Source organism: Stenella coeruleoalba (assembly GCF_951394435.1).
Source record: "Stenella coeruleoalba genome assembly, chromosome: 17".
NCBI lineage: Eukaryota > Metazoa > Chordata > Mammalia > Artiodactyla > Delphinidae > Stenella > Stenella coeruleoalba.
Genome location: NC_137163.1, coordinates 72,432,254 through 72,458,167, shown reverse-complemented (window position 1 = coordinate 72,458,167; position 25,914 = coordinate 72,432,254). Strand labels below are relative to the sequence as shown.

The window sequence follows — 25,914 nt, the reverse complement described above, 5'->3', positions numbered from 1 at the left end:
GAAGCAACAATTAGCGTGCTCTGAAAATGGACCGAGTTGCCTTATAAAACAGGGGTCTCGGGCTTCCCTGGTGGCGCGGTGGTTGAGAGTCCGCCTGCCGATGCAGGGGACACGGGTTCGTGCTCCGGTCCGGGAAGATCCCACGTGCCGCGGAGCGGCTGGGCCCGCGAGCCATGGCCCCTGAGCCTGCGCGTCCGGAGCCTGTGCTCCTCAACGGGAGAGGCCACAGCAGTGAGAGGCCTGTGTACCGCAAAAAAAAAAATAATAAAATAAAATAAAATAAAATGAAACAGGGGTCTCTATCTTTTGAAGTATTCAAGAGAAGGCTGGATGACCAATTACAGGTGGGGCAAAGCACAAGAGAAGGTGTAAAGTGTTTTTACCAACCCGTGCTTTATGAATTAACGATTCAACGTAGGAAAACCAAGAAGGAGCCAGGAAGACGGCACGAGCAGAGGACTCCACCAAAGACAGATACACTCAGAGATTTGTGTGAAGACACGGTACCAACTTCAGCCAAACCCCGGGAACGCCTGTGACACTCGGTGACCGCATTAGGTATATTCCAATATTCTAGGGCAAGCGGTAGGTTTTAAGATTAGATACTGATTTTATACCGCTTTTTTCCCCCGTGTTACTTTGAGTCTATTGACATTTCTTTTTTAAAAAATTCAGCTTTGAGGCTTAATTAACATATAAAATTGTAAGACATTTAAAATGTAGATCGTGGTAATTTGATATACATATACATTGTGAAAGGAAACCCCCCACCTGATTAATTAACACATTTATCACCTCATATATTTATTTATTTGATACTTTGGGAGTGAGAATATTTTACTTCTATTCCCTTAGCAAATTTCAATTTACAATACGGTGTTGTCAACTACGGTCTCAATGTCATACATCAGGTCCTTAGACCTTATCCATCGTATAGCTGGAAGTCTGTACCCTTTACCCAAACCTCTCCCTACTTCCTTCGCCTCCAGCCCCTGCCAGCCACTTTTCCACTCTCTGTTTCTATGAGTCTTACTTTTTTTTTTTTAATTGAGATTCCACATTGTAAGTAATACCACACAGTATTTGTCTTCCTGTGTCTGGCTTATCTCACTTGGTGCCCTCAAGGTCCGTCCAAGTCACAAATGGCAGGATTTCTTTTCTCGTGGCTGAATAGTGTTCCATTGTGCGCGCGCGCACGCGCGTGTGTGTGTGTGTGTGTGTTACATCTTCCTTATCCACTCATCCACTGATGGACACTTAGGTTGTTTCTATATCTTGGTTATTGTGGATAAGGGTACAATGAACGCAAAAGTGCAGATATCTCAAAATATTTTACTTTGAATTACATTTGCATTTCTCTGGATATAGACCCAGTAATGGGACTACTGGGTCACTTGGTAGTTCTATTTTTCACTTGTTGAGGACCGTCCATATTGTCTTCCACAGTAGCTGCACCAATTGATTTTATATTTCTATGAAACCTACCCACTGATTTGTGTCAAAATCTGGAGCTGCTCTTATCATCACCATGCTCTCTGCTGGTGTGGATCATCTGTCCACAGATAATCTTGAAACCATGCCCCATAAAGTTAAAAAAACCACCCTGAAACTGTGCCCCATTGGGTTAACAGAAACTTGGTGACTAACAGAAATTCTTGAGTTTGTCTTATAGTTTGCTATATATCTGCTTGCAGCCTACTTTACTACCCACGCTTGCCTTAATTATTTTCTTGCAAATTGCATACCCTCCAAGCTTCATGTTAGCCTAAACAATAAGACATTTGCCTGAGTTGTTTTCTAGGCACTTGGAGTCAGCTGTGTCTAGTTCAAGCTCCAGCTGGCTAAGGCTGGTTGGGACCACTGACCCTAAAACTGGGCCTGTATAGGTGTCTGATGAATGACTGTTTGATGTCGAGGACCAAAACCTGCACACTCAGATCATGCTAAGTGCCTCCACTGTTATTTTATTTTATCTATTTATTTTGTTTTATTAAAAAAATTTTTTTTCTAGGCCATGCCATGCAGCATGTGGGATCTTAGTTCCCCGACCAGGGATCGAACCTGTGCCCTCTGCATCGGGAGCATGGAGTCTTAACCACTGGACCACCAGGGAAGTCCCTCCGTTTTTACGCATACATTCCATGAAGAAGCGTGTAACTTAGAAACACCTTGGGCAGACCACTGATTACCTCACCTTTTCCCTACATCCAATCACCTTTCCCCACCCCTAAGATCACCCTACTTCTTTATCCCATAAATATCTCAAGCTCCTTGCCTTCAGGGAGGCAGATCTGAGACTGGTTCTCCCGTCTCCTCCCTTGGCTGCCTGTGAATAAATCCTTTCTTTGCTGCTGCGAACCTGGTAAACGAACCTGGTTTGGTAACAATTTCAATATTATTTCATCCCAAGAAGGTAATTCATCAATAGTAAGTCAAAGACTGCATTGCAATTAAGAGATACTCAAAACCCCTCACTTAGGCAGGTCCCCAGAGTGAGAGAAGACCACGGTTTTCTCAAGAATCCCAAGATCATGGAAAGAGAATGCACCCCAGATGCATCTCCCCAAATGTACCTAAACTGCCAACGCTCCCCGCAGCTACTGTAACTTATTCAAGTTGTTAGATAAATCTGTCTAATTCATGTTCAACTGCCACAAAGACAGGGGAGAATCACCTCTCTAACACTTGAAATTACTTCTCGAATGAGGTTATCAGTGCCTGATTTGGCAGGCAGGCTCTCACCCTCTGCCCTCCCAGTACTTCAGTGGCTTCTTTCATTTCTTTTGAAGGCTGATTTTAGGGGCATCTTTGGAAAGAGCTGATCTTTTGTTCCTAAAATAGGCCACAGAGTCCTAGGGAAAATGTTCAAGTGACTGCATCACTAAATAAAATGTTTAAATTTTCTTTAAGGGCAGGCTGTCTTTTACATGTGAAATGTCGTTCCTGCCCCCTTCCGCACCCCTCTCCCCAGGGTCCCCCCAGGGAAGTGTCGCTGCAGAGGGACTTTTCCGGGAATAGTGATGACTTTTTAAAAAAACTTTCTTGTTTGCCCCTGTTATACGTGCCGCAGGGGTGCTGAAGGACAGTCTGGCTGAAAGGAGCAACCAGATGCAGGGTCTCCCGGTCGGTCCCAAGCTGGAAACACTCTTGCGGCAGTGCCACCGACCTGCTCAGTACGCTCAGTGCTGAGCAGACCCTGCACGGACATTTATTTTCATCATGAAACAGCCACTCAGCATTTCCTCTTTAGAGTTCAGTAGTTTGTCGTGGAATTTGACAACTGGAAGTGTCTGTACTGTGAGTGCAGTGGAGACTTTTCCACTTTAGGGATGACAGAGCACTTGGGCCGGTGACTGAGCCTAAGGTCTCACAATCTAGCACCAGAACCGGCTCTGAGGTGCCCCCTGATTATCCCCGGGGCACCTGTGGGAGGAGGGTGTCAGGCTGCGGTGGGCTCGGGGCCCTGCGCCCCTCTGGGGCAGCAGAGCGGCCGTGGGTCCCCGTCTCCTGTGACTTACAGGGTACACACTGGGCACATACTGGTGGAACAAGGTGTCCCTGGCTGGGAACTGGGTGTGTCTCAAAGGGGGCGCACGCTGACAACTGGGGAAAACTGGGCTAACCAGATCACACCAGTTCTACCTGGTGACATGATGAAAAACACAAAGGTCACAACCATCACGATCCCCTACGTGTTCAACAGAAACATTTTTTCTACTCAAGTAAGGATTCTGCTTGGGGGTGTTTTTCAGCTTTGGAAAGACGTGGCAGGGTCTCTTTTACGGGCATCAGGGAGAAATCTGGAATGGGACCCGGAAATGGCATTTTCAAGCACAAACCAATGAACTGCACTGTGAAACATTCACATGGTTACAGGGGATTAAAGACCAAACCTAATTACGTGTGTGCTCCTGAGAGAGAGAGAGAAAGGGAGGGGGGATGGGGGGAGGGGTAGGAGGAGCAAGAAGGAGGAGGAAAGAAGAAATGTACTTTCTCTACAGTAACATTATTAGTTGTCTGACTCGGCAAAAAATTCCGCTTTTTAGGAAATTCCAACAGGAACCTGAAGGCTTACACAGACCGGGCCATGCCTACATTTTTAAAGGTTTCATTTGACCTATTACTTCCTTGACCCTAAATTCATTCATTTCATGAAACTGAAAAGAGAAACTCATAGGGTTAGTATTTGAGTTGGTTGCCCAGAAGACAACAGCTTCTGATTCACGTTTCTTCTTCTGGCTACACAGGCTTTAGAAAACAGAGATTCGCTTGTTTTCACGGTGCCTCATGGCCTCGTAAACCCGTCATCAGCACTCGCCTCTCAGTTACACCTCAGCTGTATTTGGCGCTCAGTCATCTAGAGATGGACTTCCCGGTTTCAAGCCTCATCAATCCCAAACTGTGCGCCAGCTCTCCTTAACCCACACCCTCCCTCCAGTTCAGGGCCATTTCCTCCTTTCCCAGATATTCTGCTCACCCCGCTTGGACGGCACACTTTTCTTTCCACATCAGATTAAGTCCTATTTTTAAAGGCTTCTCCTAACACTGATTTCTTGCGGAAAGCCTTTAGAGGAGCAGACTAATTCTTAACTATTTCCCTTACTATTTCCCTTCATTCAATTAAGACACACACATTTTTTTAAAAGTCAAATATTACTACAAGTCTTACAATGAAAGCAGCAGTACCTTACTAAGTTTTCCCCAGAGTCCAACCCCCAACTAATCCCTTTAAATATTGTTTTCTCATATCTGCCTGCTTCTATCTAAGTAATCTGTTTATATTTTGCTATCTCTTGATTTATTAATTCTAGACTTGATCTCTCATTTTCTGTCAGGGAAGGGAACAAGTTAACGATTTGATGTCTTCTTTTCCCTCGTCTCCATCTAGCAGTTCAGCTCATGTCACAAACCTTTCATACATCTGGGTAAACTCACATCTGGGTTTTACTGAGTTGTAACAATTACTCTTCATGTCACATGCAGCATTTATAGATTCTGCCTCCTTTGCTTTGGCTTAATTCTGTAATGGCCTTATCACTGTTTCTTCTTTATAGCCCTGCAAGGGTGCTGTAAAACCTCTTATACTGTTCTACGCTTTGCCAAAAACATCATGTAAGCTATTACTTTCTTTCTCTCTTTCTCCGAAGATAGCCCTCCAGGAGCCACCTGCCTTGCTCTGCTCTGAACTGGTCGGTGTCTGGGCTTTTGCCGGACAACTGTCATCAGGGAGCTTCTCCTGACCTCTGCCCAGTATGAGGCTCCCTAATTATTGGATTCTAATCTGGATAAAGGATTATCTGTGTTCTTGAGAAAGGACACACCACAGGTAAAACTGAATTTCTAAAAATGTCTGAAGCTATTCTTTAAAAAACAATTTTATTGAAGTATTTACAATGTTGTATTAATTTCTTCTGTACAGCAAAGTAATTCAGTTATACGTGTGTGTGTATATATATATATATATATATATACACTTTTTCATATTCTTTTCCTTTGTGGTTTATCGCAAGATATTGAATACATTTCCCTGTGCTCTACAGTAGGACCTTGTTGTTTATCCATCCTATATATAATAGTTTGCATCTGTTAATCCCAAACTCCCGATCCATCCCTCCCCTATACCCCCTCCCCCTTGGCAACCGCAAGTCTGTTTTCTGAGTCTCTTTCTGTTTCGTATATATGTTCATTTGTGTTGTTTTACAGATTCTGCATATAAGTGATATCACATGGTATTGGTCTTTGTCTTTCTGACTTATCTGAAGCTGTTCTTACACTTGATTGAAGGCTTGACTATGTACAGAATTCTAGGTAGTAAATAATTTCTACATAGACTTTTAAAAGCATTGATCCATTGCGTTATATAACATTTAGTGCTGCTGTTGGGAAATCTGATGCCTTTTGGCTTTCTTTTTTCTTTTCCCCTCTAGAAGCTTTATAAAAGTCAATACAGTGTAGTGGTTAGGGGTGTAAAACATGGGAGCCAAGCTGCCTGGTTTGAAAATCTGACTGTGCCACTTATTGGCTGTGTGCTATCGGGCAAATTACTTAACCACCCTGTGCCTTAGAGTCCTCACTTATAAAGAGCGTAAAATACTACTACTTCCCTCAGGAGTCTATAAGAAGATTAAATGTGCTAAAAGTAACTGTGCTATATATGGATAGAGCTATGATGATAATGATGAGAATTTTAAGATCTTCTTTGTTGATTTTTTTTTACTTTTTTTTTTTTTTTTTTTTGCGGTACGCAGGCCTCTCACTGTTGCGGCCTCTCCCGTTGCAGAGCACAGGCTCCGGATGCGCAGGCTCAGCGGCCATGGCTCACGGGCCCAGCCGCTCCGCGGCATGTGGGATCTTCCCGGACCGGGGCACGAACCCGTGTCCCCTGCATCGGCAGGCGGACTCTCAACCACTGCGCCACCAGGGAAGCCCCAAATTTCCTTTTCTTATAAGGACACTAGTCACATTAGATTAGGGCCCGCCCTAATGACCTCATTTTAACTTTACCTCTTTAAAGGCCCTGTCTCCAAGTACAGTCATATTCAGAGGTACTAACGGGATTAGGAATTCAATATATAATTCTTGAGGGGACACAAGTAACTTGTAACACTATTTCAGGTTCAGGTTAGAACTAGATCCAGCTAAGAAAGCAAATAGCAGATGGGAAGGGATCAGGAATCAAGTAAGTCTATAGCAGCAAAATAAAGCATAGTCATGGAAGAAGTCAGGAAGAGTGACACTTTTAACACGTGAACAAACCATAATACAGGAATTCACAGAGCTCAGGTTAACATAAGCAAGATTAGGTAAGTAACTGTGTATGACTAGCTGTTAAGAAAAAAGGGAATTGAGAAAATATAGACACTGGCAACTGAGAAGTCCCAGAGATGTGCGTGTACTTTGAAAGGTTCTGACTCTAAATTAAGACAAGGCATGTGGTCGAAGACTATTCCAGGCCAAGTGTACGCATTCAGTTGGAGTTAGAACGCGTTGATAATAGTGGTGTGTTACTAAAATGTATACCATTTTTACCTCATTATCTAAGAACATGCTGGCTCTAGTTAATTATTTTAGGAATTACAGATCTGATTTTTTAAAGTCAGTTTACTTAAATCTTCGCTAAAACATGCTTATACTTTACACTGTGATGAGAAGACACGGGTGGCAGTGTCCCCTGCCTTAGAAGGAATACACCAGGTAGAGGGGCGTCCTCCTGAGCACCGAGCTGAAGTGATGAAATCCAAGCAAACACCACAGCGCGTGCAATGCTCTCACAGCAAGCTGATTTTAATAAAATCTCTAGGGAAATTAGTAGCATTGAAGGAGCAATCTCTTGCTGGTCCTAGTGCATTTTTTTTTTTTTTTTTTGCGGTACGCGGGCCTCTCACTGCTGTGGCCTCTCCCGTTGCGGAGCACAGGCTCCAGATGCACAGGCTCAGCGGCCATGGCTCACGGGCCCAGCCGCCCCGCGGCATGTGGGATCCTCCTGGACCGGGGCACGAACCCGTGTCCCCTGCATCGGCAGGCGGACTCTCAACCACTGTGCCACCAGGGAAGCCCCCTAGTGCATTTTAATCAGACCTCCTGTTTTTCAAGTTTGAATATAAAAATAAAGGAAAACATCTGACATTTCTTATCGTGGAAATAAACAAGGACCAACCAAATGAGAAAAGCAAAGGCTATTTATTCAGACAAGCAAGGGAGTCTGCCACGATCACCAGTGTTTTGGCAGAGACGTGGGAAAACTTTCTAGTGAAAAAAGAGAAGGATTCAGGGGTGCCCTGATTGGAGGCTGTTGGCCTGGGGAAGCTGTAGGCAGGCTGACTAGAAGCTGGGTGTTCTGGTGACTGGTGAGCGGAGCATATTTGACTTTCTCTGGTGGGTCCTAAGTTGGAAGCGGGGACAAAAACTAGGAAAGCTGTCAGTTATCAATCAAGTCCTGGCCATTTGGGGCAGAGTGTGATAGAAGTGATTGTTTAGCTTTCTGGATTGCCACTGGAGATAGTAATCTGGCCTCCTGCCAGTCTGATCTACAGTAGGCTCGCTTCCTGGTTTATTTATTGTAGAAAAGGGGTTCGTTTCCCTGGCAGGCTGCTGCAGATTGTAGGTCAAGGTTCTATTTTTATAAATGGTCTGGCCATTGCCGCTTAGTATATACAGTCTCTCGTATCCTTACTGAACGGAAAGGATAGCATAAAGTACGTGGCACAGGGCAAGAGAAGAGTCTTGGAGGACTGAATTTTGCTCTTTCTAAAGAGTGGGAAAAAAGGGGTTTCTTCTCCTAGGAGAAAGGCAAAAAGATAGCCCAGATTGCCAGGAGAAGCAGCCAGCCTGAGGGCTTCAAGGACACAAGAGTGCAAAGGAGACCCACATTCCTGTACTCTAGCCCAGACTGGCAGGGATGCCAGCCAACATTCTCAGTCAGAGGAAGGTAAAAGGGGAAATAAAGTTCTGTCGTCCCTTCCCTGCTCTACCCACGGGGAACGGTGCAGCGGGCTAGGTCAGGAGGGAGTAAAAACCCCAAAGCCCCTAATCTCAAGGGGCTGCATGTCTGACAGAGACTTTCTGTTTATATATATAATAAACCACTTGATAAACAGATAAGCAAGTTATCTATAATGTGTATGTGCGCATGCATCCATCCGTGCATATGTATATTAAGATACAGATCATGACCTACTGAAACAGAGCAGGACCCTGTGGTCCTTGCCCACCATGTCCTCTGCCTGCCTTTTGTCTGTGGAAAAACTTTAGCCAAAGAGTACGTTTAATCAGAGAAGTGAGAAAATGCGGAAGCAAAGAAAAGCAGTCAAACAGGACAAAACAATAACAGTTTAGTCAGGAAGCAAAGTCAAGGACCTTTAATTCCTCCTCAAGGGCTACAGATAATATTCTGAGCCCTATCCTGTGAGCTGCCTTGTAGATACTGAAACCCTCACCGGGTGGAAGAAATTAACTACACGATGAGCAGACTGCAGCCATGACATGAGCTGCCACAATTCCGAGAACTGGCCTCAAGGAAATGGGAACAAACCGACCCGGAACTGAAGAGTAACTGTACTTAAACCAATCAAGATGATGCTTGTCAGACCACCACGTGACCAATTTCAAGATGACTGTCAGAGCTGCCTGTGCTGTTTCTGCGCGCAGCCCCTCCCTGCCCCCTGGCTGTCCTTTGGACAGGAGTCCGCTGCCTCCACACACCTCGCCCTCTCCCCACCCCCATCCCCGCATGCCAGCTCTTGAGCGGTAAGCAGCCGGATCCCGCTTTTGGTAACACCGCTTGATCAAAAATTTTGGAACGGCAAATGGCGTACTAACCTACAGATGCAGCTTGCAGTGTAGTGCCCGGGTCTGTAAGTCAAACGCTGTACTGCAAGCTCCCGAGGTGGACCAGAGATAAAGGCAATTTTTAGGCATTTTTGAAAAAACTGACAAATATTGAAAACTCATCAATTTTGCTTTGAGAAAGAAAATGACCTTTGAGTTTGAAATAATTCAAAGAATTTCTAATATTTCACCCTTTTGATATGTTGCTATAACTGGCATCTTAGACCCTCCTGTAACCGTAGCAGAGTGTCAGCTCTTATTAAGGGCTCACACTTAAACACACACGGGAACATCCACGATGGTGGTGTTTTGTTGTGTTTTGTTCTGTTTTTGCACCTTGTAGGAGAGGAGGAACTGAGGCAATTATTTTGCATTTGGAGAGAAAGAAACCGAGGCCCAGATGGATGAAATGACTTCCTTAAGGTGTCAGAGCAGAGAGCAAAACTAACCTGCTTTTGAAGTTCACTTTTAAATCACATAACCATCGAATTCTGTAAATTCTCTGGACTCTTGTTGTCATTTTTAGTGAAAATATCATTGGAATCCAAAAGTCGAAAGTCTGATTTAGAAAAATAGGATTAAACTATTACGTTAATCTTAAGAAACTGCTTTCAGCACTTCTTTATAGGATGATACTTACTTTTCTATAAAATTGATAATCCTCTTACTTTATAGCTTAATTCCACTGTAAGTCTGACATTTTTGCTTCTGTCTCAATCCAATTCATTTCAAAAGCAGTTCAGTGAAAATATTCAAATATTTAATCACACAGATACGAATGTTGAACCAGAATTCACTCCTGTATAAGTCCTATTTTTGTCCAGGTGGCATTATTCATACACAACGGGTTTCTGAATTAATAAAAGCCAGAGTCTGAGAGAAAATGCCAGGAAGAGTATGATTCAATCAATCATTCTTACGCACTGTGTCACAACACTGGCAAGTTTTACTGGGCACTTCTCCAACTGTAATAAAACTACCGTATGAGGAGGGAAAACTTATCAGCGATGCTATATGCTTCTATCAGAGCAAATGCTGTGAAAACCTCAGAAAAAGCATGCAAGGGTTTCCCTTTTTCCCAGTGATGAATGCAGAGTTAAGTAGCAGGGAAAAAAATAGAAAAGGGTTATTTTGAACTATGGTTTTCAGTTGCTATTGGCTGTTGTGCTCTCCATGTTACTACAGCGGTTTCAAGGCATGCATGTTTACATCTAAATTAGCCATGGAATAATTTGGATCAAAAAGCTAATCTCAAAAAGAAGAAGAGCAAACTTCTTAACTATGATGGCTTTCCTCTCACTGGAAGAGATTTCTTTTCCCTTTTCTATTTATAACCTAGCAAAGACATTAATCTATTTTTGTTTCAATTTCTACGTTAAATACCCCCAAAACACTTAGGGTTTTCATATTTGTTATTTGGGCAAAAAAAGTACTCAATTTTAATGAACATATGCCTAAAAGAGAAAACTCTACTGGGATATTTTTCTCTAAATTTTTTTCATCAAGTTGCACAGCCTCTTAACACCCCCAGTGCACGGAATTGCCAAATTGCAAGCTACACTATACGGGGAAACAATGACAATTCAACAAAATGGAAAAACACAGATGATAACATTTTACTGAACACTGTCCCGTGCCTTCGAGAAAATTGCACTCTACAGCTCACTGGAACATACAATGAAAATAATTTAAATGAAAATGTGCTATGCCTGGCAGTTAATCATGACGTAAGGGCCAGATCTGGGTAAGTATTCTAAAAGGATTTTGGCCAAACATGGCAGCTACCCCATCTAGAAGGTTCCCACCTTACAGTAGGAATGCCTGGGTGATGATCCTTGATCCACAACAGTCGAATCTGTAATTTGAAAATGGAAAAAAATCTTGATATGCAAGTGTGTGTCAGCTAAATGGTTCTGGGCCCTGGGTTCCTCACACAGAAAGTTCTGCCTCGTCATACTCACGACTGGTGAGTGGTCACCCGAAATTACTTTAAGTCATAACATATACAATATTAACATTACTGCAAATCAAGGTAGTTAGTAAAGTAAAGCTAACTTTACAATCACAACCCACAGCTGTCACACACTCTGAGATTCTATGCTGCTGGGGACCCTGGGATTAATGCCCAGGACTTGCTTTTTTTCTTCTTAGATGAAGCAGAGCTTAAAACAGGTAGGGCTGAAATCAAGCCCAGAGAAACAGAATTTTGAAATAAAGATTTTAATAATCTTTTTTTTTTTTTTTTTGCAGTACGCGGGCCTCTCACTGTTGTGGCCTCTCCCGTTGCGGAGCACAGGCTCCGGACGCGCAGGCTCAGCGGCCATGGCTCACGGGCCCAGCCGCTCCGCGGCATGTGGGATCTTCCCAGACCGGGGCACGAACCCGTGTCCCCTGCATCGGCAGGCGGACTCTCAACCACTGTGCCACCAGGGAAGCCCCCAGAAATAAAGATTTAATTGGCTAGAAGGAGAATAACACGAGACGTAAGAGCAGACCTCAGTAGCTTTGAGGGTGTAGTGAGGTACCAGTGAGGGCACGGACTTGAGCATAAGAAGGCCTCAGTTCCAATCCCAGCCCTCACCTATTAAATATAGGGCCTTGGGCAAATCTCTTAGTTTCTCTAATCCTTACTTACTCAAACGTAAGTGGGTACAATGACACCTATCTTGAAGAGTTGTTGTAAAGATGAGAAGTATTAAATACCAAAGTGCTCAGCACAATGATTACAAATAGGCATTTCATACACGATGGCTGTTATGTTATTATTTCAATAATACATAAAATTTCAAAATGTGCTTTCCAACTAATTTTTTATAAACTAGAAAATACTTTCCTATGAAAACAAGGTAACACATAAATTAAAATTATAAATGATAACAGTAACTAATGTTTATTGAGCACTTCCTACCTACTTATTAAATAAACAGCCATGGAACAAGCACTATTGCCAGAGGCACTTTGCAGATAATGAAACAGAAGCATGAAGAAGTGTTGCTCAATGTCACATGGCTAGTAAAGAATGAGACCAAAAATTCAAAACCAGGCAGTGTGGCTACAGAGCCAACGCTCTAAACTGCTTCACTGTATTGCCATCCACGGCCGAATGGATAAAGAGGATGTGGTGTATATACAGAGAGAATGGAATATTACTCAGCCATAAAAAAGAATGAAATTCTGCCAACTGCAGCAACGTGCATGGACCTAGAGAGTATTATGCATAGTGAAATAAGTCAGACAGAGAAAGATAAATATTCTGTTATCACTTACATGTGGAATATAAAAAATAAAGCAAACAAATGAATATAACAAAACAGAAACAGACTCACAGATACAGAAAACAAACTAGTGGTTACCAGCGGGGAGAGGGGAAGGAGGAGGGGCAAGATAGGGGTATGGGATTAAGAGATACAAACCACTATGTATAAAACAGATGAGTAACAAGGATATACTCTATAGCACAGGGAATTATAGCCATCATCTTGTAATAACTTCTAATGGAGTACAAACCGTAAAAATACTGAATCATGATGTTATATACCTGAAACTAACATAATATTGTAAATCAATTATACTTTAGTGAAAAACCAAACGAAACAGACAAACCAACAAAACCCGGCAATGTGGCTATGGAGCAGATGCTCTAACCTGCCTCACTGTACTGCCTCACTGATGGTTAAGTTAGGTGTTCTTCATCAACCCCCAGAAACCTGTTTAGTTTTCAACATACTTGAACCACAACATATATATCACAGTTTCCCAATTTTAACAGATTTACTGAGACATAACTCACATACCATAAAATTCACTCAATTAACTTTTTACAATTCAGTGGTTTTTAGTGCATTCACAGACTTGCGAGCCATCGACACTATCTAATTTTAGAACATTTTCATCACATCAAAAAGTAACTCCTTACTCATGAGCAGTTGCCCAGCCTCAGGCCCTCTCCTCAGTCCCTGGCTCTCACCCCTTCCTCTCTCTGTTGATTTGCCTCCCGGACAGTTCATATAGATAGAATCATGGAACACGTGGTTCATCCATGCTGTACCATGGACCTTCTTCCCTTTTTCTCGCCATTGTGTAATACACTACATTTTGTTTATTCTTTCATTCATCATTTAGATGGACCTTTGGGTGACTGGCCACTTTTTTTCTATTATGAATAATGCTACTAAGAACATTCAGGGACGCATTTTTGTATGAACATATGTTTGCATTTCTCTTGGGGATACACCTAGGAGAAGAATTGCTGGGCCTTAACTCTGTGTTTAACATTTTGAGGAACTGCAAATCGTTTTCCAAAGTGGCTGCACCCCTCTGCCTCCCCACCAGCAAAGTTCCAGGGTTCCAGTCTCTCCACATACTTGCTACCACTTGTTAATGTTCATCTTTTTTGTTGCAGCCATCCCAGTGAGGGTTAATGCTATCATATTGTGGTTTTGATTTGCATTTCCCTAATGACAAATGTCATTGATCACCTTTACATAGGCTTCTCGGCCATTCATTAACTTCTTTGAATAAGTGTTCAAATCTTTCCCCATTTTTTAACTGAGTTATCTGTCTCTATATTGAGTTATCAGAGTTCTTATTATATTCAGAGTTCTTATTATATCATATATATATGTTAGATATATGACTTGCAAATATTACCTCTCATTCTATGGATTTTACTTTCACTTTATTGATCATGTCCTTTGAAGCACAAAAGTTTAAGTTTCGATGAAATCTAATTTATTTTGTCTTTTGTCACTTGTACTTTCAGTGTCATACCCAAGAAAACCATTGCCTAACTCAATAATGTTATGAACACTTCTATGGTTTCTTCTACAAGTTTTATAGTTTTATCTCTTACATTTAGGTCTATATCCATTTTGAGTTTGTTTTTATATATAGTATGAGGTAGCTTTATTTTTTGCATTTGGATATCCAATTGTCCCAGGACCACCTGTGAAAAAGACAGTTCTTTCCCCTTTGCATTGTCTTGGCACCTTTGTCAAAAATCAATTAATCATAAACGTAAGGGTTTATTTCTGTACTTTCAATTCTTATTCCACTGATCTATATGTCTATCCTTACGGAACTATCACACTGTCTTGATTACTTTAATTTGTATGTAGTAAGTTTTGAAACTGGCAAGTCTAAGTTCTCTAACTTTGTTCTTTCTCAAAATTGTTTTGGCTATTCGTGGTCCCTTGTGTTTTCATACGAATTTTAGGATCCGTTTGTCAATTTCCATAAAAGAAAAAAAAGCCATGTGGAATTCTGATAGAGATTGTGTTGAAACTTTAGATCAACTTGGGAAATATTGCTATCTTAATATCAAGTTTTCTGGTCCATAAACATGGAATGTGTTTCCATTTCTTTAGAGGTTTGAAATTTCCTCCAATACAACTTCATAGTTTTCAGTGTACGTCTTGCACTTCTCTGTAAGATTTATTCTTAAGTATCTTTTAAGAGTTGGATGATGACCCCCAAATTTACATGTTGAATCTTACTCCCCCAGTACCTCAGGATGTGACCCTTTTTGGAGATAGGGTCTTCACAGATGTAATAAAGTTAAAATTAAGACATTAGGGTGGGCCCTAATCCAATATGACTGGTGTCTTTTACAAAGGGTGTCCTTTATAAAAAGGGAAAATTCATAGACATACACAAACAGGGACAATGCCATGTGAAGATGATGGCAGAAATTTATAGGTCACACAACTCCAAAGGTTGCCAGAAAACCACCAGAAGCTAGGAGAGAGGAATGGGACAGATTCTCTTACCGCCCCTGGAAGGAAGCAACCCAGCTGACACCTTGATCTTGGAATTATAGCCTCCAGAACTGTGAGACAATTAGTTTGTGATACTTTGCTACTGAAGGTATATCAAGCTAATACAGTATCTTATATTCTTTTTTGAAGCTACTGCAAATGGAATTGTTTTCTTAATTTCATTTTGGGAGTGGGTTTTTTTTTTTTTTTTTGCTAGTGTAAAGAAATACAATTGATTTTTGTATTCTGATCTTATAATAAAATACAGAATAAACATGGTCTAGGAAGACTCACTTAATATATGTTTATTGAAACCTCATCGAAAATTTCTTTTCCCCAGTAAACCAAATTGATCAGTGAAGTCTTATAGGTCTTAAAGAACAAGATGTTCTTTAACAAAAAAATTATGAAAAATGTAAAACATATACTTAAAGATGGAGAAAAGAGTATAAGAAACCTCTATATATCCATCACCTAGATTCCAAAATTATCAATATTTTGTCACTCTTGCTTTTCCCTTCTCACCTCTCTCCGATGAGTGAATGTAGCTATACTGCCTGGTGGGACAAACAGCCCACGAGTTTTGCCCCTGGGTAACCCTACCCCACCTGAACGGGAGTGAACTGAGAGGAGGTATTTGCTATACTAGTACAGCTGCCTGCAATCCAGACCAGCACAGTGGCCAAACTTAATGTCCTTTCCAAGGATGGAAAAGTTAGGGTATAAATGAAGAAAAGGAGAAATAATAGCTGAAGGTAAGAGGATGAATAAATAGGGTATGTAATGAGGGAAATCCAATATTACATTAACACCTCGAAGAGGCTCAGGGCAAGATATTGTCTCTTAGCTCAGCTACACCAGATGTCTGAAAGGGTAAAGCCATATGTTGCCAAGACCACTCCTACTTCTGGAACTTACGAGATCTAACGGAGGCCTGCCAACCTGAGGGGCCTCGCCCTGGGAGGTACTTGCATATATTGTGAGAATGGACTGGACTCATTATTATTGACTGAATGAGATCTAGTAATGTGCCCACATCTGTTAACTGTTAGGATTCTTTTGTTAGAAGGGATCTGCGCTCAAAACCCAGAGGGTGGCTTCCGATAATATAAGAAATATATCTGGTCTTTGTTTCCAGTTCCCGGCATAAACCTCCCGAAACCCATGAAATTTCCTGAATAACTGGAGTGACTTTTGTCATTCATAAGGACCCCTTTTGAGCACACCTGAATTTATGCTAATAAAACGACTTAGCACGGGGCCCCAGATAGCCTCCGGATGGGGCTGGTCACCAGAAAGACCAGGTGATTAGAAGGCTGGAACTTCCAGCCCACCCACCACTGGGAATGGACATAGGTGTTGCAGATTAAGCTCTATAAATCTCTTGAACCACAAGATCTGATGTGCTTTTGGGTGGGTGCGCTTGTCCACAGGCCAGGAGGCTGTGTACCCCAGTTCCATGAGGACAGGAGCTCCCGCACTCAGGACGCTTCTGGACTTACGGGTGAAAGAGTGGTGAGAACCCTCCTGTCTTCCACTAGGCCAGACACCAAAGAGATTTGTAAAAATACACGACAATTCCCATCTTCTTACTTCACTTTTTTTGCTTTGAAAATGTATTTTTTAAACTTATTGATGTTAACATGTAATGGAGTTATTATTTTATTTTCATAGAAGTCATATAAAGATTAAATTTCCTTTCAGTTTTAATTTCTAAAAATTATATTTATACATATAATCCCCCAGCACACACACACACAACTCCTTGGGGTGCTCAGTAAGTTTTAAGAGTGCAAAGGGGTCCTAAAGCCAAAAGATTTGAGATCTGCTCTTCAACAAATTTCTTTCTTCACCATCTCACCTAAACTCTTTGGCTGATGGGATGAAGACCCCTTTTGCCGTATTTTCTGCAAATGCCACTGGAAAGAAAATCTGTCTCCTCCCTGACATTCCTTTCCATGAGAAGCCGTCTTTGAATTTAGAGGACGAGACAGACAAGGACTCGACAAAGTTAACACTCACCTTCACTAATTCCGTGTAGCCCGTTTCCTTGGGGGTCCACCACGGCTGGGCTTTCAGTCCATGAACGTTGTAGAGTGAGCGCTGCCACACAGATGCAAAGTGGCCCCTCTGGTGCCCAAGCTCGTACCACTTATATGCCTGGAAGAGTTCAGAAAGACTGAACTCGAAACGAAGCAGTTTTACTAATTTTACAATTAAAGTCCCTAAAAACAAGGTCTGACTTTTAAATAAAGAGCTTGCTAGTCAGGTGCCCAAATCTGTTACACTGGCAAAAATACTGTTATTGATTGGGTCTCTGATTATGACCTATTATTTTAAATAAATGTGTGTTTTTTATTTTCACTCCTAGGCTGAAAGCTCTCTGAACACAGGACTCCACTGCACTCACTGGTCTCCCCGGAGTGTCCAGCAGAATCTAGGACTTTGTTGAGTGGATAAATCATTTAAGACACAAAAGGGGACTATGTTTCTATTTTAGCTTTCATTTCTTAAAGTCTGTGTTTCCTTTCAAAGGAAAGGAGTACGATTTTCATCATTTCTTCACAGATACCTGCATTTACTGAATTGGGATGTTAAGAAGGACAGCAACTTCCTTGTTCTGTTTTTTGGCCACGCCTGGTGGCATGCTGGATCTTAGTTCCCTGACCAGGGATTGAACCCGTGCCCCCTGCAGTGGAAGCGGGGAGTCCTAACCATTGCACCACCAGGGAATTCCCGGACAGCAACATGAACAGTCTTCTCACGTCCACATGAAGAAGGCTGCCCCAAGGTAACAAAGTATAAATCCTCCATTAAAGAAGCAGACCGAAAGAAAATATTATTCTGAGTTAGCAGTAAATAGAGTGATAGCCCACGTCAGATTTTTTTAGAAGGGAATTTGTGTTCCTAGTATTTTTTCTTCCTGCCATAAGGGATAACATTTGCGGTTGCAGGCTAGCTGTAACATGATACACAACTTGCCTCCAAGAAGACTAACTAGCCTTTTCAGGGACAGCTGGCTGCAGTCTGCAGCTCCACACGTACCCTTCAAAGGACGCCCGAACCATATCCTCTCCCAGGGGCCCTCCCCACATGCCTCCTGCACCGTGCTCACCCCATTGTCTTTAGACGGGAAGACGGTTCTAGGAGAGTGCCTAATGGTATCGCTTCCATTATTTTAATTCTGATCTAATGATTACTTTTGAAGAGTGATTTCAAATACATATTTTGATCAATGACAACAGGCAGTTAATATCAGGCAGAGTAAGAAGATAGAAGAATATCTTCATAAAACCCCATCTTACTTTAGATGTAAGAAATAGTAACTTTTAAGTCTCTTAAAATTCATAAGTCAAAAAATTTCCTTCGTTAGAAAAATCAAGTGTGATAGCAGAACCACTCCTATTTTCAGTAACACTTTTCAGCTTACTGCTAGCTTGCGCATGCGTAATTTCATTTGATCTTTCCAATAACCCCAAATAGCTCCACTTTACAGATGCTCGATCTGAGATTTAAAAAGACTAAATATGTTGAATTATCACCCAGGGCAATTTATTGGCAATTTATTCCTCTTTCCTTCTATCTTTGTATCATTAAAAAAAAAAAAACTATCACAAGGGATCTTCTTACTTATCTTTCTCAATAATATCTCAAATTAAGAATGTATATACTAATCACTTATATGTTTTCCTTGAAATACATGTAAGTGGTAACCATAAAGTAATTTCTTTAAAAACGGCTCATGGTTCATTGATTTCAAAAAATACAGCATTTTACCTTTGAAATTGAATTGACTATTTCAGTTATTTTTGTCCAATTTAAATTTAGGGTCTTGTTCCCTATAATCTTCAGTGTTAAACAACATTATTAATTACAACAGATGATTTTTGGAAACTCTTACAGTCCATTAGATTTTTAATCATCAGCAATTCATTTTAAGGACTGGGCATATTGTTAGAGTAGTGAGAAAAATTCTTATAGGAAAATATATTATATTATTATCATATTATATTAATATACATATTATAGAAAAACTTATAACTCTAGTTCAGGAGTTACAAGTCTTAGATTTCAAGTCTTGGCCTTAACACTCACCAGGCTGAATGTCTGGGCAAGAGACTTTGCTTACGGGGACATGTTTAACTGCCCATAGGAGCTTTTCTGACACTCAAAGTGCATCAAACAGGGCCCTTGGTTTTACACCCTCTGCCATTTAACTTTTACAGAAACAAAACTGTGAAATGATATATTCGAAATAAAAAAAAATCATCTTCAATGATACCTTCAATTATATAGGGGACCCAATGAATTCAGCCAGACTGCTTTTTTTTTTTTTAAACATCTAGACTACCTCACAATAAAAGTTGCTAGAAAATCCATGATCAAGTTGTTAGAATCCTCTGAAAATGTCCTCTTTACAGGAATACTAAAATAGACAGAAAGCATAGCTGGGCACCTTGTTAAATATGGTCTATATCAATGTCTACTATACTTCAAATTAATGCCAGGTATAGTTTACACACACACACACACTCACTACATAACTACATAGAAATAGTATGTCAAGAGAGTCTAACTCAGAAAAGCCCAGGCCACGTTTGGGGCCCGTGGTACGTGACCCCAGCCAGAGCCTGTTCTGCCTGGGGCGTGGTGCACAGTGGGACATGGGACACACACTTGTGATGAGAACAGGTGGTTCCACTGGCCTGGGAGAACCATGAATGCCATCGTTTGGGAAGAGGGCTTTATTTCTATTTTGCACCATGGGGTTCTTGAGCCCAAGATGCCTGGAAGAAAGTAAGACTAAATCAGGAAATGACAGCCAGGTTCTTGCAGCCATCACAGAGGTGGACGGTAACAAAGGCTGGAATGAGAACACCGGCCAAGCAAGAGGGAAGATGAGATGGACGCCAGACCTCCGAAGAAGCTGACTGGCCTGGCCGGACTGGAGTGAGGAGGGGGCTTGTCACAGCAAAGGGCGGAGCTAAGCTGACTCAAGTCTGGATCCTGGGAGCTGGCAACACCATCCAACGAGAGCCAGAACCCAGGAGGAAACGTCCTTTAGAGGAGAACAAGTGAGTTGTCACTGCGGCATCGTGTGGAGAAACTAGGCAGGCAGTAGATTGTGGACTCTGAGTAGGAGACGGGAGCTCAAATGTGGATTTGGGAGTTACAGAAATTCTGGGAAAAGCTGAGGCTGAATTGCTACGAGAGTATCACGATTGGTCTTTCTCCCACTTCCTGCCCATACGAAATGATCCCGTGAGAAAAGTCAAAACAACTTTATTGTCAGCTTCTGCAGCACAGAGGCTGTGGGTTTGCTTCTCTTTTCATGCCTGGAGCAGAGCTTAAGAGCATGAAGGAGGGTTGCTTCCCGGTATGAAAACTCAGAGCGCGAGAGTCCACTCAGACTCAACATCTAATATGGAGAATATGCTAACGTGGGATTGCTATAGGCTTGTCTCTCCTATAAGGATGAATCTTTGTGAGCATTTAAATTCAAGAACTGTGCTGTTCTTTGCGTCTTAATGATAATTAAGCTGATAGAACAATCCCATAGGTTCAAATCCCAAGCTCCCAACAATGTGTAGTAGTGAATTCTTTGCCCTTGAAGTAAGGGCTGTTTTCATCTAAGATGGGAGAATAAATCACAGACTTCTTTTATCTGCCTTTGTCCTGGACCATGAGATGTTAAAAGGTAAATTAATTAGTGACAATTACATTTAGAGCCATCACATATGAACACTTATCAAGTGTTAGACACTGTAGCAAAATCTTTCTTATCGCTCTCATTCAAAGGAGGTACCAGGCATTTACATCTTAAAAGAATGAAGGAACACAAAAGTGAGTACTAATCAGCAATTTCTTCTCCCTTCTTTCTCTTTGCCTCTCATTTCTCATTCTATTCCAGCTGATTGACTGGTAGGTCAGAGGGGGAAAGGTATAGATACACAGAAAGGTATAAAGAAAACAGTGTCAATTATCCAAATTTCTGTTACCCGAAATTGGTTCCTGTCACTAGCCGGCAATTACCCCATCACAAAACCCCTTGCTCCAATGAACCCTCAGTTGTCCAAATGGTCCCATGTTCTTATTAATTTTAGAAACTCGAAGCTATGTTATCCTTAGATGTCACTTTATTACATATATGGAATGCATGGTTACAAAAAGCCAAGGACTCACTACAGCCTTTGATCCCTGACTCTAAGGACAGCCCAGCCTAGAGCCATGCGATGGTGAAGGACAGCCCAGCAATGTTGTGTGAACCACAGTGGATGGTGAGAGTTTGGGAATTTACATTGTATGATGTCATGATTAATGACCAAATGTTATGTTTAAAGAAGCTGACACTGTACTCAGAAAAAAAGGAATAATCACAAAGAAAACATGTGATTTGCTTTAGCTACTATATTTTCTGTGTCAATAGCAGTCATTATCATAGCTATAGGTATTCATCTTCAACTTGGCATTAAATATTTTGGAAGGTAAATTACACAATTAACTACTGGGTTCAGTGTGCTTAGGAATCAGTTGAATAAAGACTTCATTCTAAAAATAACTACTTTTTAAATTCCAAAATAAAATAAAAATAAATCTAGGCAAACTGTAAAATTATCTCAAAAATATTTTCAATATTTCAAACACATCTCTTCATTTCATAATTTTAAAAATATTTTTTCAAGGCAATATCTATCTCTATAGATACACACACAGACATACACACAGGCACACTAATTTACAGGCTACTCATGATTATTCAGATACTTCCTTGAAACAAATTATAAAAGTCAAATCCCCAAAATTCTTTATAGGATTTAGTAAGAATTGTTAGGTTGTTACAAAAAGTTTAAATCACCACCTTCAAAAGTTTACGCTTAACACATTTTTTTCAATTGTAACTCTCTCATAGAAATACTTTCCCCTTCCTCTATCTTCTGTTAAAGAGAACAAAAAGTTCACGAATGCATTACCTCTTTGTTTCCAACTCTTTGCATGGCATCCCCCAGGTGGAAATAAAATCGCCCATCATCAGTGCCAGGATCCCCAGATTCTATTCCTTCCTGTAGAAAGGACAGTGTCAGTATTTATGAAAGAATTAAATACCAGATTTAATTCATTGATTTACTTAATGTTTTCTAAGAATCAGAAAATCACCTCAATATTAAAGTTTGGCAATTAGGTTACTGGTCAACATTTACAATGCAAAGCCAAAAGGAGGTGATAAATTTCAACTTAACAATATATTCATCATCAATTAACAGTGGAATACCCCACAAAATCAGTATGACACTTTGTGAACTGTGTCTGCAGGAGCAATCGTATTTCAATATCTCAAAGGATTTCTTTGTCCAAGTTTCTATCACACTTATTTTGCTCTCCAAATCTGACCATATGTCATCTAGAGGCTTTTTTATCCCTGAACCAAAATGGTTAGTTGCTCATAGATGTTTGAAATGATAGAGACCCAACTGCAAATAATATTTTTTTTCCACTCAAAACAAATGTGTCCTCACTTTTCAATGAAATCTTTGACAGAACATACAACAGGGTTAAAGCCAGTTGGAATCTTTAATTTTATTAAACACCTCCTATCCTAAAACACTCAGCTGATTTGCATCCCCACTGTCCACAAAAGAACTGAAATTTAAATTTATGTAAAAATCAGAAAGAGAGAAAATATTAAAGCAAGAGAATGAATTTAGAAAAGTAAAAGAAGGATGAAGATACAACGTATTTAAATGTCTAAAAAACTGCATCTTTGAGGCCTCTTCACAAGGAGTCCGTTATCTTTTACTCAGAAGAAATTTTATTTGCATAATGTTGGAAAATAGCACAGAACAGAAGCATCACTCATGAGAGGAGAGCTGTGATCTCGGCTCCTGACTGACTGACACTCAAATAAACGCCCCTTTGCTCATTAACTAACCAACCCTGCCCTCCACTTCCTCACATCTGAGCCAGGAGAGTACTGTTAGGTCCTTATTATATGAAAGGAAATCTAAGGGGAACACTTTAAATCAGAAAAACCCACATGCCCACAGGGTCATGGTAGGGAACAGGCAGGTTGCAGAGGCCCAGTGACAGCCAAGACAGACTGAGGGGTGCATGCCCACCCCAAGGGGACACCATTGCTCAGCTCCTGTGCTGAGAGGTGGGCCACATGTGAACTTTCCAGAGACACCAGAAATCTGCATGATTATATAAAATGTTCAGATTTTCAACTAAGGCAAGCAATTAAAATTGTTTTTAAGAGAATTATGCTGGCCAAATAGAACATGCAAGCTACTTGCAATCAGTGGGTCGCTATTTGGGATCTCGGATCAAAGTCATGTGAAAGAAAGAGATCACAAAGGTGGATCACAAAAGTACTAATTAAAGTTCACAAGTAGTCAATCAGCTACCTGGCTGATATGGTAGCTAGTAGCTAGTGTTACTATTTAAATTACAATTAAAATTAAAAATTCAGCTCCTCAGTCACACCAGCCACATTTTAGATGCTCAACAGTCACGTGTGGCTAGTGGCTACCATATTAGAGGATACAAATAAAGACCATTTCCTTTGTGGCAGTAAGTTCTGTTGGAGACCCCTGAGCCAGACGAAATGTGATTCTGGTGAACTTCAATTTTTATGTGAGAAAAAAATGATAGCATATTTTAATCTGAGTCTTTAAGGCTATCAGGCTCTTGGGGATTTGACCTATTCAGTCTGCATTTGTTACCTCGCTTTGTAAAGGTTTCCATAAGCCCTGTTCAAAGTCATTTCAATGTATAATTAAATTGTAAAAGTAACAGTTAACACATTGTCCATATTTTAAAATATTTTACCAACTAATAACAACTGCAGTTTTAGGAATTTCTTCATAAAAGTTTTTCCAAATAGTCTCTGCTCACATGGTTGGTACTTCTACCTCTGATACTCTTGACTATGCTGAAGGTCCGCACTGTCTGTGAATGTCATGGTCCAAGGGTGCACATTTCAGCATTGACAAGAGTCAGCAGTGCATGCCAATCAATCTACAATACACAATCAAGGGTGTCCAACTGACTCAGAGGGATCAGAAGAGGAAAATGGAGGGAGTTACCTTTAGATAGGGGATGCTCTCAGCGATCTTGTTCTGTGCCTTCAGAATAAAGCCATAATGCACTTTAGCAAAACCGTCATCAGGCGTCACATTCAGAACCTAAACTCAAAGAAAACAAAAAGCTATTGTGATGGACTATGAATTCTACAAATGACCATCAAAACAAATTTTAATTAGCTTTGCTGTACAGTACTTGGACTGCATTATGACGTTATAGCTTAAAATGCTATAGTGTTTTGTCTCATTGCAATACCTTAGGCTTAAATGGCCCCAATTCCCCTCAACTCAAAATGTTCTCCAAGAATGAAGAAATGAATGAAAAGGCAATGACCATTAAAGCATCGCTTTAACAATGCAAATCAGCAAAACCTCTGTCAATTTCATGACTTCAGTATTTTTGTAGTGATCAGGAAAAACTGCTTTAGGGGGCTTCCCTGGTGGCGCAGTGGTTGGGAGTCTGCCTGCCGATGCAGGGGACACGGGTTCGTGCCCCGGTCCGGGAAGATCCCACATGCCACGGAGTGGCTGGGCCCGTGAGCCATGGCCACTGAGCCTGCGCGTCCGGAGCCTGTGCTCCACAACGGGAGAGGCCTCAACAATGAGAGGCCCACGTACCACCAAAAAAAAAAACAAAAACAAAAAACTGCTTTAAATTAGCTTTACTTGAAGTCAACTCCAAATGGTTATTATACATTTCTTTATGTACATGCTTTATACATTGCCTTAATTACGAGAAAATTTAGATTTGCATTGAAAATATATCACGATCCATCATAAATTTCTTGAACACCCAGACTATTTTAAGGACTGAGGATAAAGTGGTGACCAAATCCAATATTCTGTGATAAAAGCCAGGTAAATATTTAATATCAATCAGATCATGGTTTATTACCGTATGCATTTACTATGATTAAAGATAAATTATGCAAAATGCCTCTAAAGTAAATATTAGCAGTGAGAAACCAAAACAACATTCAACTTGGGAAGCTGCTTTAGACCAAGAGTGAAGGGTGAAGAAAGTTTGAGCTGAACGCATGTAGAGAAAAGATGACCATCCTACAGCTTCTCTTCATCCTTGAGCCTGAGCAGGAAAAGGGAGTCATGGGATCTTTTACACAGAAGGAGTAAGTGTGCTGGGCAGGGACCCCATACTCTCGGTGAGTCCACAGTGCACCCTGCCGATATTGTAGTGTTTTCCAGCTTGCATCTGCGCCTGTACCTCATCCACTAGCAAATCCAGCCAATGACACCATCACAATATATTCAGAGTCAAACTCCTTGTCACCTCCTCCACCGCTGCCATCCTGGCCCAAGTCTATCCTCTCTCTGCTACCTTCTTACAGGAGCCTCCTAACTGCCGATCCTCTGAACCCCAGCCCCACTCTCCTGTAACCCATTCTCCACGTGGGTCCTGAAAGGACACACTAAATCCTAAGTCAGATTTTATCCCTCCTCTATGCAAAACCCAAAGGGGTTCGATTTCACTCAGATTTCACTCAAATCCAGTGATTCCCAATTATGGGACCAACGGCAATAAAAGGAGGAAAGCACCACTTTGTGGGTGGACCCAGTCTCGAGACTGAGTATGAAATCACTACACCTGACAGCATTTTAAAAACAGAAGGACTCATATCGTCTCTACTGAGTAGGGACATCTGCATGTTGATGCAAAGTGCACCAGCCTGAAAACCACTGATCCCGAGGCCTAAAGTAAAGAATAACGAGTAAACGTGTTCATCTTTCTTTTA

At 41.2% G+C, this 25,914-nt stretch overlaps 1 protein-coding gene across 7 annotated transcripts in view; it reads right to left on the bottom strand.

Moving 5' to 3' along the window:
• ASPH (aspartate beta-hydroxylase) overlaps nucleotides 1-25,914 on the bottom strand; it is a 414,018-nt gene that overhangs the window by 226,970 nt on the left and 161,134 nt on the right. For all 7 annotated transcript variants that reach the window (XR_013824500.1, XR_013824501.1, XR_013824502.1 and 4 more), the window contains 3 exons: nucleotides 24,167-24,265; nucleotides 22,055-22,144; nucleotides 17,106-17,243 (listed from right to left, as the gene is read on the bottom strand). Coding sequence is in view for 2 of the 7 variants with exons in the window: in XM_079901409.1 (XP_079757535.1) it covers nucleotides 17,106-17,243; nucleotides 22,055-22,144; nucleotides 24,167-24,265 (327 nt within the window). In the remaining 5 variants the exon portion in view is untranslated. The remainder of the gene's footprint in view (nucleotides 1-17,105; nucleotides 17,244-22,054; nucleotides 22,145-24,166; nucleotides 24,266-25,914) is intronic.